Source organism: Phascolarctos cinereus, unplaced genomic scaffold (genome assembly GCF_003287225.1).
Source record: "Phascolarctos cinereus isolate Bilbo 61053 unplaced genomic scaffold, phaCin_HiC Scaffold_2;HRSCAF=192, whole genome shotgun sequence".
In the NCBI taxonomy this organism is placed as follows: Eukaryota; Metazoa; Chordata; class Mammalia; order Diprotodontia; family Phascolarctidae; genus Phascolarctos; species Phascolarctos cinereus.
The window spans coordinates 169,315,787-169,330,753 of record NW_027555625.1 but is presented as its reverse complement, the minus strand read 5'-3'; the positions used below and the strand labels follow the sequence as shown (position 1 = coordinate 169,330,753).

General features: G+C 37.3%; 1 protein-coding gene across 2 annotated transcripts in view; it reads left to right on the top strand.

Annotated features, from left to right (window-relative positions):
- The window catches only part of ANKEF1 (ankyrin repeat and EF-hand domain containing 1), a 62,875-nt gene that overhangs the window by 36,668 nt on the left and 11,240 nt on the right, over positions 1–14,967 (top strand). For both annotated transcript variants that reach the window (XM_020985896.2, XM_078149727.1), the window contains exons 6-8: positions 8,740–9,562; positions 12,558–12,784; positions 13,987–14,153. In XM_020985896.2, the coding sequence (XP_020841555.1) occupies positions 8,740–9,562; positions 12,558–12,784; positions 13,987–14,153 (1,217 nt within the window). The remainder of the gene's footprint in view (positions 1–8,739; positions 9,563–12,557; positions 12,785–13,986; positions 14,154–14,967) is intronic.

Genomic DNA, 14,967 nt, shown 5'->3' with positions numbered 1-14,967 from the left:
CTAAGCAATTCTGGTCTTTTTATCAGGAATTCATGGAAAGTCTTCTATTTCATTAAAGGTCCATTTTCAGCAGCCTCCCAAGTGTGAACAAAGAAGGGCCAAAGACAATAGTAATCTGCAAGATTCTATATCCAAAGGAGTACCTACAAGAAAGATTCTGGGTAGCCATAAAGCCCAAGGATATGTAGAAACTCACAGCATGGTCCTTGTCAGGCTTGGGGAGAAACAGCACCTGGTGTGGTGTCAGTGCTGTGCATTGCTCAAATTGGGATAGCCCCGGCATCAAAGGGCTCCAAGTTTCCTCCGTTCCAAGCACTCTCTGTTCTGATGTGGCAGAGAGTCATGAAGTTACAGCATCCTAAACCTCATAGATCCAAGGAAAAGCAAATCCAAGGAGAAGAAGTTTAGTGCAAGAACCTGAGTAATCCTAGGCAGCACCATGCAAGGCCAAACATGTCACATAAAAATCACAGCAGGGACCTCAATTCAGGAAATAAAGGTGGAGAGATAAATAAAGACACTGACCAGTATTTAAAAAAAAACTATTATAGATCTAGAAATACACCCAAAAGAAGGGAACAAGATTTTATTAAGTACCCACTATGTTCTTGGCACTGTGCCAAGTGTTTTACCAATATTATCTCATCAAATGATGAGATTATTGCTCCCATTTTACAGTTGAGGTAACTGAACAAACAGAAGTTTAAGTGATTTTTCTCAGAGGCATAAAGCCTAGTAAGTTTGTAAGACCAGATTTGAAATAAGGTCTTCCAGACTCCAGTCCTAACAAGTACTCTATCCACTGTGCCATCTGGCAATTCTGTAACAAATACAAGCAGTGACTTAAGATGGGAAAAATAGATTTTCCCACAAATACTATATGAATACATAGAAGAAATGAAGCAAGAAAAAAATGAAATAAAAACTCTAAACAAAAGAATTGGAAGGAAAATAAAGAACTTAGAAGAGGAAGAGATAAATCTTAACTATGTAATGACTCCCTTTAACCTAGAATTGATCAAACAAAAATCAATGGGTCCATGAAATGGCAAAAAAAATTTGTAAAAAAAAATCAAGATTTTATTACTGAAAGAAAGCATAAAATATCTGTTATAACAAACAACTTACATGGAAAACAGTTCAAGGAGAGATAATTTAAAAATCATTGATCTCTTGAAAAACCATGATTTAAGAAAAACAAACAAAAAGCCTGGTTGCTATTTTTTCAAAAAAAGTAAATGAAAACTGCCCAGATCTATTAGAACCAGAAGGCAAAGTGAAGATAGAAAGAACATTGATTACCTCCTCCAAAAACCGTAAAAGGAAAATTCCCAGGAGCTCCCATGTCAAAGAAAAATACTATGACTCCTAAAAGAAACATGTCAAATACTAAAGAAACACAGGATCATATAAGACCTGGAAGCTCCTACTGAAAATGAGAGGAGATTTTCAAATACATTATTCCAAAAGTTAAAAGATTAAACTTGTAAGCAACAAGAGAGTTCCCTGAAAAGTTTTATGTATCATCCTACAGTAGGGGGGAAATGGACCTTTATTGGAATAAATGATTTTCAAACATTCTTGATGAAAAGATCAGAGCTCTGTTAGAATTCTGGAATACAAGAGAAACCTAGAAAGATGAAAGACACTACTTCAGAGAATCCTGAGTAGTATGAACTGAAGCAGAGTGAAGTGAGAAGAACCATAGAATAATTTTTACAAGGGCAACAATATTGAAAAAAACACTCCTGAAAGAATACAACTTTGAAAGGTTTAAGAACCTCAGTCATTAGAATGACTAACCATGTTTCCAGAGGACCCGTTAATGTATGTTTTCTAACCTCCTCACATCAGAGGACTCGTTAATGTATGTTTTCCAACCTCCTCACATAGATGTGATAGAACCAAATCACAGAAAGAAACATAGCTTTTTGAACATGGCCATTGTGTGGATTTATTTTATTGTATTTTTTGTTGCATCAGGTATTTTGTGTGTGTATGGAATGAGCTTTGTTTCATGTTTAAATGCAAAATTAAAATTAAAATAAAAGCTCACATTTTCATTCTCAATGTGTGGAGTCTCTACTTTTTTGATCACACATGGCTTTTTTACCCTATATTTAATATTGAAATATGGTATATAAATCTACAATGGAAGAAATCTATAATTATGGAACTAAACTCTATCCAAGATTAAAGGCATGCCCATCAAGTTTGCAGATGATGCTAAGCTAAGAGTAGCTAACATATACTATCTGAAAGAGTAAGGATCTAAAAAGATCTTGAGAGAATAGAATATTGAGCTTAATCTTAGAAGATGAAATTCAGTAAGGATAGATGTAGATTCTTATGCTCAGGTTAAAAAAATAAAAACTTCACATGTACAAGACAGCACTTTGAAAAAGATTTAGAGGTCTTAGTGAACTGCAAACTCAGTACAAGTTATAAGTATGATATTGAAATCAAAAAAGCTAATGTGATCTTGGACTACATTGAAATGTTTCATTATTAGGAATAGGGAGGTAATGCTTTCAGTCATTTCAGTTGTATATGACTCTTCGTGACCCCATTTGGGATTTTCTTGGCAAAGATACTAGAGTGAATGCTTTGCTATTCCTTCTCCTGCTCATTTTACAGATGAGGAAACTGAGGCAAATAGGGTTAAGTGACTTACCCAGGGTCACACAGATGGTAAATGTCTGAGGCTGAATTGGAATTTAAGTCATCCTGACTCCAGACCTGGCTCTCCACTGCACCACCTAGCTGCCTCTTGAATGTAAATAGATATAAGGTATTGAGAGCAACAAGGCAAGATTTGTATGAATTGATGCAGAGTTAAAAAAGCAGAACCAAAAGAATAATGTATTCACCTTTACAACTATGTAAATGAATATAACACTAAAAAGAACAGAGGAATCTTGATCCTGGAGAAGAAAAGACTAGGAGAATAGATGGTAGATGTATTCAAGGGTTTGAAGGGCTGTCATGTGGAATCTTGATTAACTTGTTCTTTTTGGCTCTAGAGAACAGAACCAGCAACAGTGTATGTGGAGCTGCCTTTTAGGCATAGTTAGTCCTGATATCAGGGAAAAATTCTTAATAAGTGGAGCTGCCCAGAAATGGGGCAGCTTTGGGAGAAATGGTATGTTCCCACATATTGGAGATCTTTAAGTAGAGGCTGGAAGACCACTTCTTGGGGATATTGTAGAGGTAATTCTTTGGGGGGAAGGGTGTAAGTAGCAATATGTCACCATTGAACTCCCAACACCAGTTGAGACTGGTGTGTTCTTTTTATTACCATTTTGCCTTTTAATTATAAGAGATCTGAGTAGTTTTGTGTTTTATTGAAATACAGTGTCAAGGCTCTTTTTTTTCATGACTTTCAGATATTGTGAAATGATTCTTAAATTTTCTCTTCTTGATCTGTTTTCTATGTCAGGAGTTTTTGCTCTGAGATACTTCACATGTTCTTTTTCTTTTTCAATGTTTTGATCTTGTTTTGGAGACATTGGCTTTTCTTTGATCCATTCTAATTTTCAAGGAGTTTTAGTCAAGCAAGATTTTTATAACTCCCCTACTAAGGTATTAATTCCCTTTCCATTTCTTTCTTCCATAGCTGTTATTTCTTTCCCAATTTTTTCCTCTAGAGTTCTCATTTCACTTAAATATAAAATCATTTTAAATGCTTTTTTTAAACTCTTGGTTCATCTTTTTCAGTAATTATAGTAGAATTTGTACCCAAGCTCCTTTCTCTTTGAAGCTTTGAAGATGTTTTAGATTCATTCTCTTCGCCATTCCTGACTAGATCCCAGTCTCTGTGGTTTTCTCTCTCTCTCTCTCTCTCTCTCTCTCTCTCTCTCTCTCTCTCTCTCTCTCTCTCTCTCTCTCTCTCTCTCTCTGTTTCCCTATGCCCAATATCACTGGGAATTTTTTTATTTCCTTATGAAGAGTTCACCTAGTGCATTTTCTGGATCTTTGTGAAGGAATTGTGGGGAGAGCTCAACCCTATTTCATCATATTACTCTGCCATCTTGGCTTACCAGCTATTATTGATATATTTTGTTTTGACATCACTGAAATTTCTGCCTGTATTGCTTCCCCCCCACACATACACCCCAAAAGCCATCTCATATAATTAAAGAAACATTTAAAAGAAAAGAGAGTAATTCTCTTCGTGTGCGCACGTGCGTGCGTGTGTATGTGTGTGTGTGTGTGTGTGTGTGTGTGTGTGTGTGTGTGTGTGTGTTTAACAAGTGTGCTTATTCTTCTAGGCTACTTCTGATGTTGGACTTTGTGTTAGACCTGGGCTCTGCCCACTTTTGGAGGGAATGTGTTGCTGAATTTGTGTCTTCTTCAGTCTTGTTATTGTTCGTTTGAGGTACTGAATGTTTTATTCCAGAATCTCTGGATTCTGGGATCTCAGGCTGGGGACCTCCAAGCTTTTAAAGTCCCAGAGTGGTCTGATGCTGGCCTATTCTGAGCTCTGAAATTTCCTGACCTGGTTTTGTTACCAAACCACAGAACTGTGGACTTGTTCTATTATGAGTTTCAGTAGACTGCTAATAGACTTAGTCACTATTAGTGAGCCAGAAAGTGCTTCTGGTTCTGAGTGACAAAACTGAAGGCTTCCCTTTGATCTAGGATTCTTGTCCTGGATATTTCACTCTAGGCTTTAGAGTGAGTTTGTGGCTAAAACTGTGGCCACACTCCACTCCTGGAGTCAGTTACACAGCTGCTGCTTACTTCTGATCGTAGAATCTGTGACCACACCTTATTTCAGACCACTACCCCAGGGGCAGTCACTCTCCCAGTTTACCCTTGATCTGTGTCTTGGACCTAAGTAGTAAAGGTCAGAACTATCAGGTGACAGGTCTTCCTGCGACCTTCACAAGGCCAAACCCCTCTGTGTTGGTCTGAAACCTTTTCTTGGAAACTAGATGATACAGTAAATAGAATGCTGGACCTAGAGTCAAAAAGACCTGAGTTCAAATCCAATCTCAGACATTTAGCAACAAGTGTGACCCTGGGTGAGTTACTTAACCTCTGTTTGCCTCAGTTTCCTCACTGTAAAATAGGAATAATAGCACCTACCTCACACGGTTGTGAGGATCAAATAACATAATATTTGCAATGTATTCAGAACAGTACCTGGCACATTTTGTTGTTGTTTAGTCAGTCATATCCAACTCTTAGTGATCTCATTTGGGGCTTTCTTGACAAAGACACTGGGATGGTTGGCCATTTATTTCTCCAGCTCATTGTACAGAAAAGAAACTGAGGCACACAGGATTAAGTGACTTGCCCAGGGTCACACAAGTACTAAGTGTCTGGGGCTAGATTTGAATTCAGGTCCTCCTGACTCCAGGGCCAGCACTCTATCCACTGTACCACCTAGCTGTCTGGCACATAGTAGGTGCTTAATAAAATGCTTTTTTCCTCCCTTCTTGACCTAGTGTACAGCCTCAGCCCTCTTTCAGTCCTTATGTAGTGAGACAAATGAAAAGCCGAGAGATAGAGTTTCTGGATAATTAATAATCAGTTTATTAAGTAGGGTGGCTGGTAATCAATAAAGTGATAATCAATGTTTTCTCTTGGTAACCAAAGACAAAACCGTGGAGATCACTGAATGCTTAAATACCTTTCGAAAAGGGGGTATTCCAATAGGTGAAAATCAATCCAGGTTAGTGAAAAACTAATGAGGCAGGGTGGGCATATTAATGAGAAGGTGGGTAAGTCTTCAGCTCCTCCTGCTGAGTACATGGCTTGATCATGAGACTGAGCTGCCTCCAGCAATCTGCACAAAGGATCCATTTCTTCCCAGACCACTCTTGGCTGGTTTTCTTCTTCATGACCTGGGTTACCCTAAACTCCAATGGAGAGGGGTGCAAAGACATGGGTTTAATGTTTTGGGGGTGGAATTCACCTAGATTACATTCTGTTTATACTATAAACAGAAGTAAGGTCTCCTGGTTGGGTGGGATCTCATCCAAGATCAAGGGGTAGGTTTCAGGAAGATTTGGGCAATGTCATCTATCAGCCTTGTCCTTCAGAGACTGGCTGAATGACCTACAGAGGCTGGACACTGAATGAGGAGATAAAGATAAAAATCCTTAATCCTAATTTAATAATTGGTAATTAATATAATAGGAAAAATATCCCTCAATAGGAGAACCTCTTTCGGCCATTCCTGACTAGATCCCAGTCTCTGTGGTTCTCTCTCTCTCTCTCTCTCTCTCTGTGTTTCCCTGTGCCCAGTATCACTGGGAATTTTTCTTATTTCCTTGTGAAGAGTTCATCTAGTACATTTTCTGGATCTTTGTGAAGGAATTGTGGGGAGAGCTCAACCCTATTTCATCATATTACTCTGCCATCTTGGCTTACCAGCTATTATTGATATATTTTGTTTTGACATCACTGAAATTTCTGTCTGTGTTGCTTCCCCCCACACACACCCCAAAAGCCATCTCATATAATTAAAGAAATATTTAAAAGAAAAAAGAGGAAGAAAATCAGCAAAATTAGTAAATACATTGAGAATATCCAAAAATACATGTTATCTTCTGCTCTTGTGGACTTTTCACCTTAAAAGAACAGAGATGTTTTCTCTTATCACTTTTTGGGGGGCCATGTTTATTCTTTGTAATTTGCAGCAGTTACTTTTGATTGTTTTGTGGTGACTGTTCTTTCTTTTACATTGTTAATCTTGTAGACTGTTTTCTAGCTGCTTATTTCAATCTGTATCAATTCATGTAAGTCTTTCTGATATTCTGTATTCAGTGTATTTGTCATTTCTCACAGCACAGCAATATTCGATTATATTCATATACCACAAGTAAAGTACTTTTTATGCTATGGTAGCATTTCAGCATCCCTTCACCAATATGTATAACATGCCATTTTGACTTAACAAATAGGTTTTCTGAAGTACTAAGGCTTAATTTCACCACCTGGTAATCAAGCTGATGAAGTAAGCTACTCCACCTTAGCTAGACAGGTCCTCAGATGTCAGCTGTATTATCCATCATCAGGTCCATACTTCAAACCTTTCTAGCTTTTATAGGGCCTACTAGAGCAAATTCTTCAAGAACTCATGGTCACTTACATGCCATCATACATATCAGCAAGTTTTTAGTGGAAATTGTTTTGTTTTGTTTTTTTCCCCAGAGGAGTGAAGCCTGGATTCCAATATGTAGACATTTTTTCTTGAACGTTTTTGTTTACTGTCACAAACCATTTCTTAATCCATGACTTTTCAGTTTACCATCTTGTAGAAAAGCATTCTTGAGAAATGAAATGTGGGGAAAATTCCTCTTCTCCCATTCTTTTTGTGGAATGTCCTCCTTCCATCCCCTATCCCAGCTGGTTTCTGTGGTCAAAGGCTACAAAGTTCAAAAATTCTACTTTCTCAAGTGCTCCACATCACCAGTTGCCTACTGGAAATTTCAAAATGGATGTCCCATTGATGTCTCAAATTTAACTTGTCCAAAACAGGACTCACTAACTTTCCCCAGTGAACCCACTCCTCTTCAGAACTTACCCATTTATGTCAAGGGCATCACTATCCATCCTATCACCCAGGTTCACATCCTCAGTGGTCATCTTCATCTCCTTCTCACTCACTCCACGTAGCCAGTAAGTTTCTGAATCCTTTCTTTATCTCACCATGACACTTCTTGCAAATCTCCACTTCTCTCCACTTGTACAGATGTTACTTTAGTTTAGGACTTTCTTGCCATATGCCTGGATGATTGCAATAATTGATCTCTCCCCTTTCAAATCCATCTTCCACATAGCTGCCTAACTGATTTTTCTGAAAAGTGAGCCTGACCAAGTTATTCTCCTACTCGATAAACTATAATAGCTTTCTATTATCTATAAATCTCTCTTGGCATTCCAACTTTATTATACATCATTCCTCTCTACACAATATAGTCCAACCAAACTCTCCTTGATATTTCTCATACATGACATGGCATCTTCAGTCTTCAAATCTTTAGAAATCTCTCCTTTCTTTCCTCCATTTTTCAGAATCCCCAATTTCCTTCAAGTGCCATGTTCTATATGAGTTGTTTCCTCATCTTCCCCAGTAGCCAGTGCCCTCCCCTTTCCCTAGAGCTACCTTGTACCCATTTATATCTATTTTGTATACACCAATAGATTTTCATGTTGTCTTGCTGGCTAGACTGCAAGTTCCCTGAAGGCAGAGACTTTTCACTTTTATCTTTATATTCATAGTGCCTAGCTCAGGACTTGGTACATGCCTCATCTTAGCATGGAGGTGCTTGTATTCCCGAAGGCTATCTCTGTCCTGCAAAATTGGAAAGCCTGCAGGAAGTGAAGGACATAGATGTATCTCTATGAGAATATCCTAGTTGAGTTTGAAGAGATGCCCATCACCAGGTTGGCAGAAGGGTGATGAATAGTTATTATCACAATTCAAAAAGACTGTTTACTAAAGCATAGACGGATTGTAATCTGAGTCAGAGGAGGGATTACCTATGTTGTTGAAATGCTGTTTCAATTCTTTAAGAATTGAAACCTGTATTATTCTATTTCTATATAAATGTCTTCAGCACTATAGAAATAGCCATTATGATTATGTTAGAAACTGTAAGTATAAATATGTAATAATTGCTTGAATAGTGTTACAAATTTGTTTTGTAGTGCTTGTAGAACAACAACAAAAAAACCATTCCGGTGTTTTGCCCAATTAGTAAAGAAATGTGTGGGTTTTTTTAGGATGTGACCTAAAATGGAAGAACTTAGACCACAAGACACCAAGAAATGTTGCTAAAGAAAGTGGCTTCAAGGCAGCATCCAAAGAAATACGCAAAGCTGAGAGAATTGCCAAAAAATTAGCCAAGCCTGGAGTTAAAAATCCAAATTCACCCTGGGCTATCAGATTACATGACTGGTCTTATGAACATGAAAAAGAATTGCGAGATGTCTTTGCTCCTATGGACCGTGGTGATGGAACTCTAACTAAAGAGGACTTTATAATGGTGCTTGAAGAAATGCAGAACTTTGCAAGCAGTGAAGATCTAGTCACTATTGCACAGCACCATGAAAAAAGCCGAGGAGCAGGTGTTAACATTAATGAATTCTTTAAAGGGACCAGATATTTGCAAAAGTCTTTTGTTCTGGGATCCTATGGACCCAAGAAAAAGAAGAAGGGAAGGGGCAAGAAGGCCAAGAAAGGCAAGTTTGTCCTTCCTCTTCCAGTCTGCTATATTCCTGACAACGTGTTTCAACGTCGAAAGGAGGGTGGGCCACCTTATTATATGATTGAAACTTACCAAAACATTACAGACTGCAATAGATTTAATCAAGATCTTCCACCCAGACATCCCATTCAGGATGATTCTTCCTGGTATATTGATGACCCTGGAAAAATATACTGCAATATTAATTATATCACTAAATCTGGAGATCTGGCATCCCTGAAAAAGGCATTTGAAGCAGGAATACCAGTAGATATGAAGGACAGGTTTTATAAAACTCCATTAATGGCTGCATGCGAATGTGGAAACATAGATGCTGTGAGATTTCTTCTTGAAAGGGGGTATGTTACTTTATTTGGTGAAGCTTTTTCTGGTCAACATTCTTCAAGATCAAAAGAAATTGTGCTAAATATTAGAGTATCAATAATTGCACTGTAGAATTTGACTAGTTTCCCTGAAAGCATCTTGTTTTTTTTCAGTTCTAACTCCCTGCTGGACCTCCTCTGGGTAGTTGACTAAATTCATGAATATAAGAGATTCCTTCAAATATTTTTCCTCTCTGAAGATCTAGAGAGCCTGCAAAACCAAAGGAGAATTTAGTTCTGGACTTCTTTTGTTATCAATAGGTAGTCTCTGGTTTCCTCCACTGTGGAACAGTAGACCCCCAGCATTCTGGTGAAGGAATATACTGCTTGTTGGAAAGACCTATTCCCTACCCCACCCCACCCCACCCCCAGCCTAAGGATCCATGTAGCAGTAAGGAGGCCAAGGAGCTAGACCATCAGGTTTCCAGACCATCCCCAACCCAGTTAGTTAACTACTGGGGCCACTAAGTGGTATGGGGAAGTCCCTTCTGGAGATGTCTTTTTTTTTGAGACACTCTAGTCAATACAGACAAGATGTAGACTATGTTTTTCTCTCTCTCTAAAGCACATCTTTTCCTTTCAAAATAGTCCCTCCCTTCTGTTTACTTGAATGAAACTACATTATCCTTGCTGATTCCCAACATGGCTTTTTAATTTCAAAGATGCTAGTAGAGTGATAAGTAGGGTCCTTGAGATCCTGCTTTATCTTCCTGGGGAGATAAAAGGAGAGGGGAAGAAGTATAGTAACATATAGGGAAAAGAACACTGGATTTGGATTCAGAGAACCTGGGTTCAAATCCTGACTCTTCTAGTTACTAGCATCATGACATTTGTGACATTAAATTCTGAAGTCGGATGAGATGATCTTTCAGGTGGTCCTTTCCAGCTCTAAAGCTTATGATTGTCTGATGTGAAGTTCAAACGACAACCCTCTCTCAGACATTCTCTGATATGTAGAATTAGTAGATAGGCCAGAGTGATGACAATAGTTTCATTTAACCATTCTGCACTTAGGGATATATATACACAATATATGTTGACTCGTTGCTGTGTTTTCTGCTATATGATTTTGGGAACTAAAAGTATGTGAAGTCCCTGATACTTACTTATAGAGTACAGGTGGGCCACCCCCCCACCCCTCCTGGTTGTCCCACTGAGCTGGAGAGGCATTTCATAGTGATAGATTGTTAGTTTGTTGTCCAAAGGCTCATCATGAGGCTGGCTCTAGGATAATGACTTTGGGGTGCATGGCAACTCTAAAAAAATCTATCTGCTATATTCCAGGGAAACTGTGATCTGTGTCAGTGGAGGCTTGAAGACCCATACCCACAGAAACACAGCTACCTGAAGTATTGAAATAAGTACTTTTGGAAAATAAAATTTATTCATACCCTGCCTGTTTCACAGTTGTATGGTGAGATTCAGCTGACACAACAGACATGAAAGAGCTCTGGAAAAGATAATAGTCCTGTGTCATTGATGAAAAGGGTAAAGAACTGAAAGTGGAGGCGGGAAGGTCTGAATTCAAATCCTTCCTCAGACTCTAATGAGCTGTGTGGCCCTCAACACTTGCCATCTTTTAGTCTTCGTTTCCTCATCTATAAAATTGAAATACGTTACACCTACCTCACAGGGTTGTTGTGAGGATAATGCCAGCTGATATGTGTAAAACACTTTGAAAACTGTAAAGCCTTAAAGCCTCAACAGAATGTTAACTCTTGTTATTATTGCTTTGAACCCTTTATATATTTGACTTTTGTAACTAAAATACTATGATTAATAACCACAGAAATATTTAGATATGTTTATTAATGAGTTAATTTTTTCATGGAGAATAACTTCATTGCAGACCAAATGTAATCTATTTGACAGTGACCTTTATGAGAGAATGCAGATTTGAAACTAAAATATTATGCTTGGGAGTAGACATAACAAAGAATTATTTTTTTTAAAGTAGCAGTGTGTAAAGAAAAAAATATCCAAAATTGGATTGTTCCTACTATGGGTTTCCCAGAAGCTCTGAATTACATCTTTATCTATATACATGTACGTATACATAAATGTAAAAATGCATGTATATGTGAGCATTCACATGGATATGTATATATGCATTTGTATACGTAATGTATTATATGCATATATGTATGTGTGTATACACATGCATGTTTGAATGCATACATACATACTTGAAGCAATTAGAGGCTATATAGTGAGGTAAAAAAGAACACAGACTTCAAAGTCAAAATAACCAGTTTTAGTCATGATTTCAAGACTTACTGGCTTTAAGACTAAGAACAAATCTTTTAATCTCTCAGACCCTCAGTTTCTTTATCGTATGATGAGGATAATAATATTTGTTTTGCTTGCCACTGGGGATTGTTGTGAGGAAAGTACTTCATAAATTATAAACTATTATAGAAACATGAGCTGTTACTATTTTGTCATGTAGCAATCTTGAGAATAAAGACAAAGGCAAAGAAAATAAAAATTAAAAGTAGCTTATAGTACAGAATAGTTAAAAAATCATAATGTAAATTATAAGTCCATCAAAATTTGTCACAAGTTATTTCACTTTAATCACAACTTCCCTAGTTTGAAGAAGTTTCATAAAAATTGAATTACCTAATGTTGTTGTTATTCAGTTTTTTTAGTCATGTCTGACCCTCCTTAACACCATTTGGGGTTTAATTGGCAAAGATACTGAAGTGGTTTGCCATTTCCTCCCCAGCTCATTGTACAGATGAGGAACTGATGCAAATAAGTTAAATGACTTGGCCAGGGTCATACAACTAGTAATTGTCTGAGGCTGGATTTGAACTCAGGTCTTCCTGACTCCAGGCGCAGTGCTCTATCCAGGGTACCACCTTGCTGCCCAACATAAAATATTATTTTGAATGTTTATCTTAAATTTAAAGAAAAGTAACTTGAAATTAACCCAGTACCATTAATTAATGCAACTTTTTTTTAACAGGGCCAATGTTAATGAAACAGATAATTTTCTGTGGACTCCACTTCATCATGCATGTCATGCAGGTCAACAGGATATCGTTGAACTCCTTGTTAAGAATGGAGCTACGATAGATGCACCTTCAATCAACAACTCAACACCTTTAATGAGAGCCATTGAAAGCTGTAGGCTGGATACTGTACAATATTTAATTGAATTAGGTGCTAAATTTCAGGCTACAAACAGAAAAGGTATGTTAGAGAAATGAATTTGAAATTAGAGCCGGGCATAGTCGATAGCATTCAAGACATCTAGTATTTTATTGCTATGTGGCTGTACTTCTGAAGCTTCTTGGCCATGGTTACAAACATGATCCCATAAAATTTCTAGCTTCATCTTATAACCTATAAGAAGTAGAGACTAAAGTTTCAGTGCTCTCCAGTTTCCTCTTAAAGGGTAATAAAGGATTGGCTTGAGTAAGGGCCATTGTTGGCTCTAAGAACCCAAGGGAAGGCCACCTGAGGTATTCCACAACACAACTGAATATAAATCAAAATTTAGGGCCAATTCTATTAGAATTTCCTGGAAACAAAGGCCACATGATACATCTAAAATGCTATTATTTCAGACTTTTTTGTTTTGTGAAAGTATTAATAACTCTCAAGCATAGAGAAAATTAAAAAAAAAAAAACCCTTGTTCTTGTTTAGGAAATGAGTTGTTCCCTAGTTACTGATAGTCTTTATAACCTGTTAAGCTCTATAAAATTTATCACAAATGAGAAGAGCCAATGCAATATTGGGTCAGCAATTGGGTGAACAGCACATATTCACTGCATACATTCAGTCACCTACACACGCACTCACACACTTCTACCCCAAGCTCTGTAACTAAGTAGCACAGATATAGTGCCATTCATGTTAGAGAAGTCAACATAATGTACTGGAAAGGGCATTGGATTTGGAGTCAGAAGATATAGGTTTAGATTCCAACTCTTCATAGACCTTGGGCAAGGGACTTAACCTCTCTTCCTCTTACTTGGTTTCTTCATCTGTGAAATGAAGGGGCTTTGACTAAGTTACCTCTAAAGTGGCACACAACTTCAACATCCCATGATTCTTTGGGAGAAGGCAGCAACCATAGTTAAAATGTACAGAGTGGGTAATACGTCAATATTTACAGCCTTCATTTCGGAGATACCTTATCGAAGAAATGTCAGAGAAAGCAAAAAAAAAAGGAGGAGGGAGGAGTAGAGCTAGTTGTTTTAATGATGCCAATAAGTGGCATTTTAAATGTATCATAATTTTAGTAAGCTCATGTAGTGATGTAATATAGTAGAAAGAGATCCTGAGTGAAGAGATGTGATCATTCAGATCAACACACACACACACACACACACACATATACACATACACATACACACACTTGCCTTGACTGCTGTCATTTTTTAAACAGGACATAATGCTTTGGATATTGCCAAAGCCTATGCTGACTACAGAATAATTGAGTATATCCAAGATAAGATGGACCGTTTGCCAAAAGCAGTAGAACCAAAAGGAAAAGGTAAACCAAAGCCACCTCCTAAACCTGCAACTCCAGCTAGTGAAGGTCATAAAGAAGAGGTAAGAAAAAAAAAATATGTACAAGTTAAGTGACTTATCACCCTAGAAGCATTTGTATAGCATTAAAAATATTCTTTGTACAATGCTTGAGAAATACTATATGTAATGAAAATTTGTAATTGTATTGAAAGTAGAACAAATAAAAATATGTCCAGCTTAAGAATGAAGAATTATGGGGCAGCTAGGTGGCACAGTATATAGAACAAAAGCTCTGGGCCTAGAGTTAGGAGAATCTGAGTTCAAATCTGGCATCAGAAACTTGACAGTTGCTAGCTATGTGACCCTGGGAAAGTCACTTAACCCCAGTTGCCTCACACACAAAAAAAGAATGAAGCATTACCGGAAATCCTCAGAGCAAATAGAAACTGTACCTGTAGTTAGATCTTTATACATAAAATGGAGAAAATAGTTCCGGCATTCACCATTTTCCTAAGATTGAGAAAACTTATTTAAAAACATTAAATATGAGATACTATTAATATCTATCCATTCTGCCATCAAACAAAGTAAAAGTTAACTAACTGGTGAAAGACTCTAGCATATTTTTAATATGGTAGAATTAACTAATGTATTTTTTAAATTCACCTTGAATTCTAAAATTTTCAAACTAAATATCAGTGTGGTTCAAGGAAAAAGGAAAAGGCATTCCTATCAGGAATCACAAAAAGGATTATATTTCTTCTTTTAGTCCTATAATAATAGCTCAATACTTCTCTAAGATATGTTGATAATAATCCACTGAACCTGAACTGTTGGGTCAAGAGTTATGCCACTCTAGTACACAGCAACTATCAACATTAAATTACCACACTAA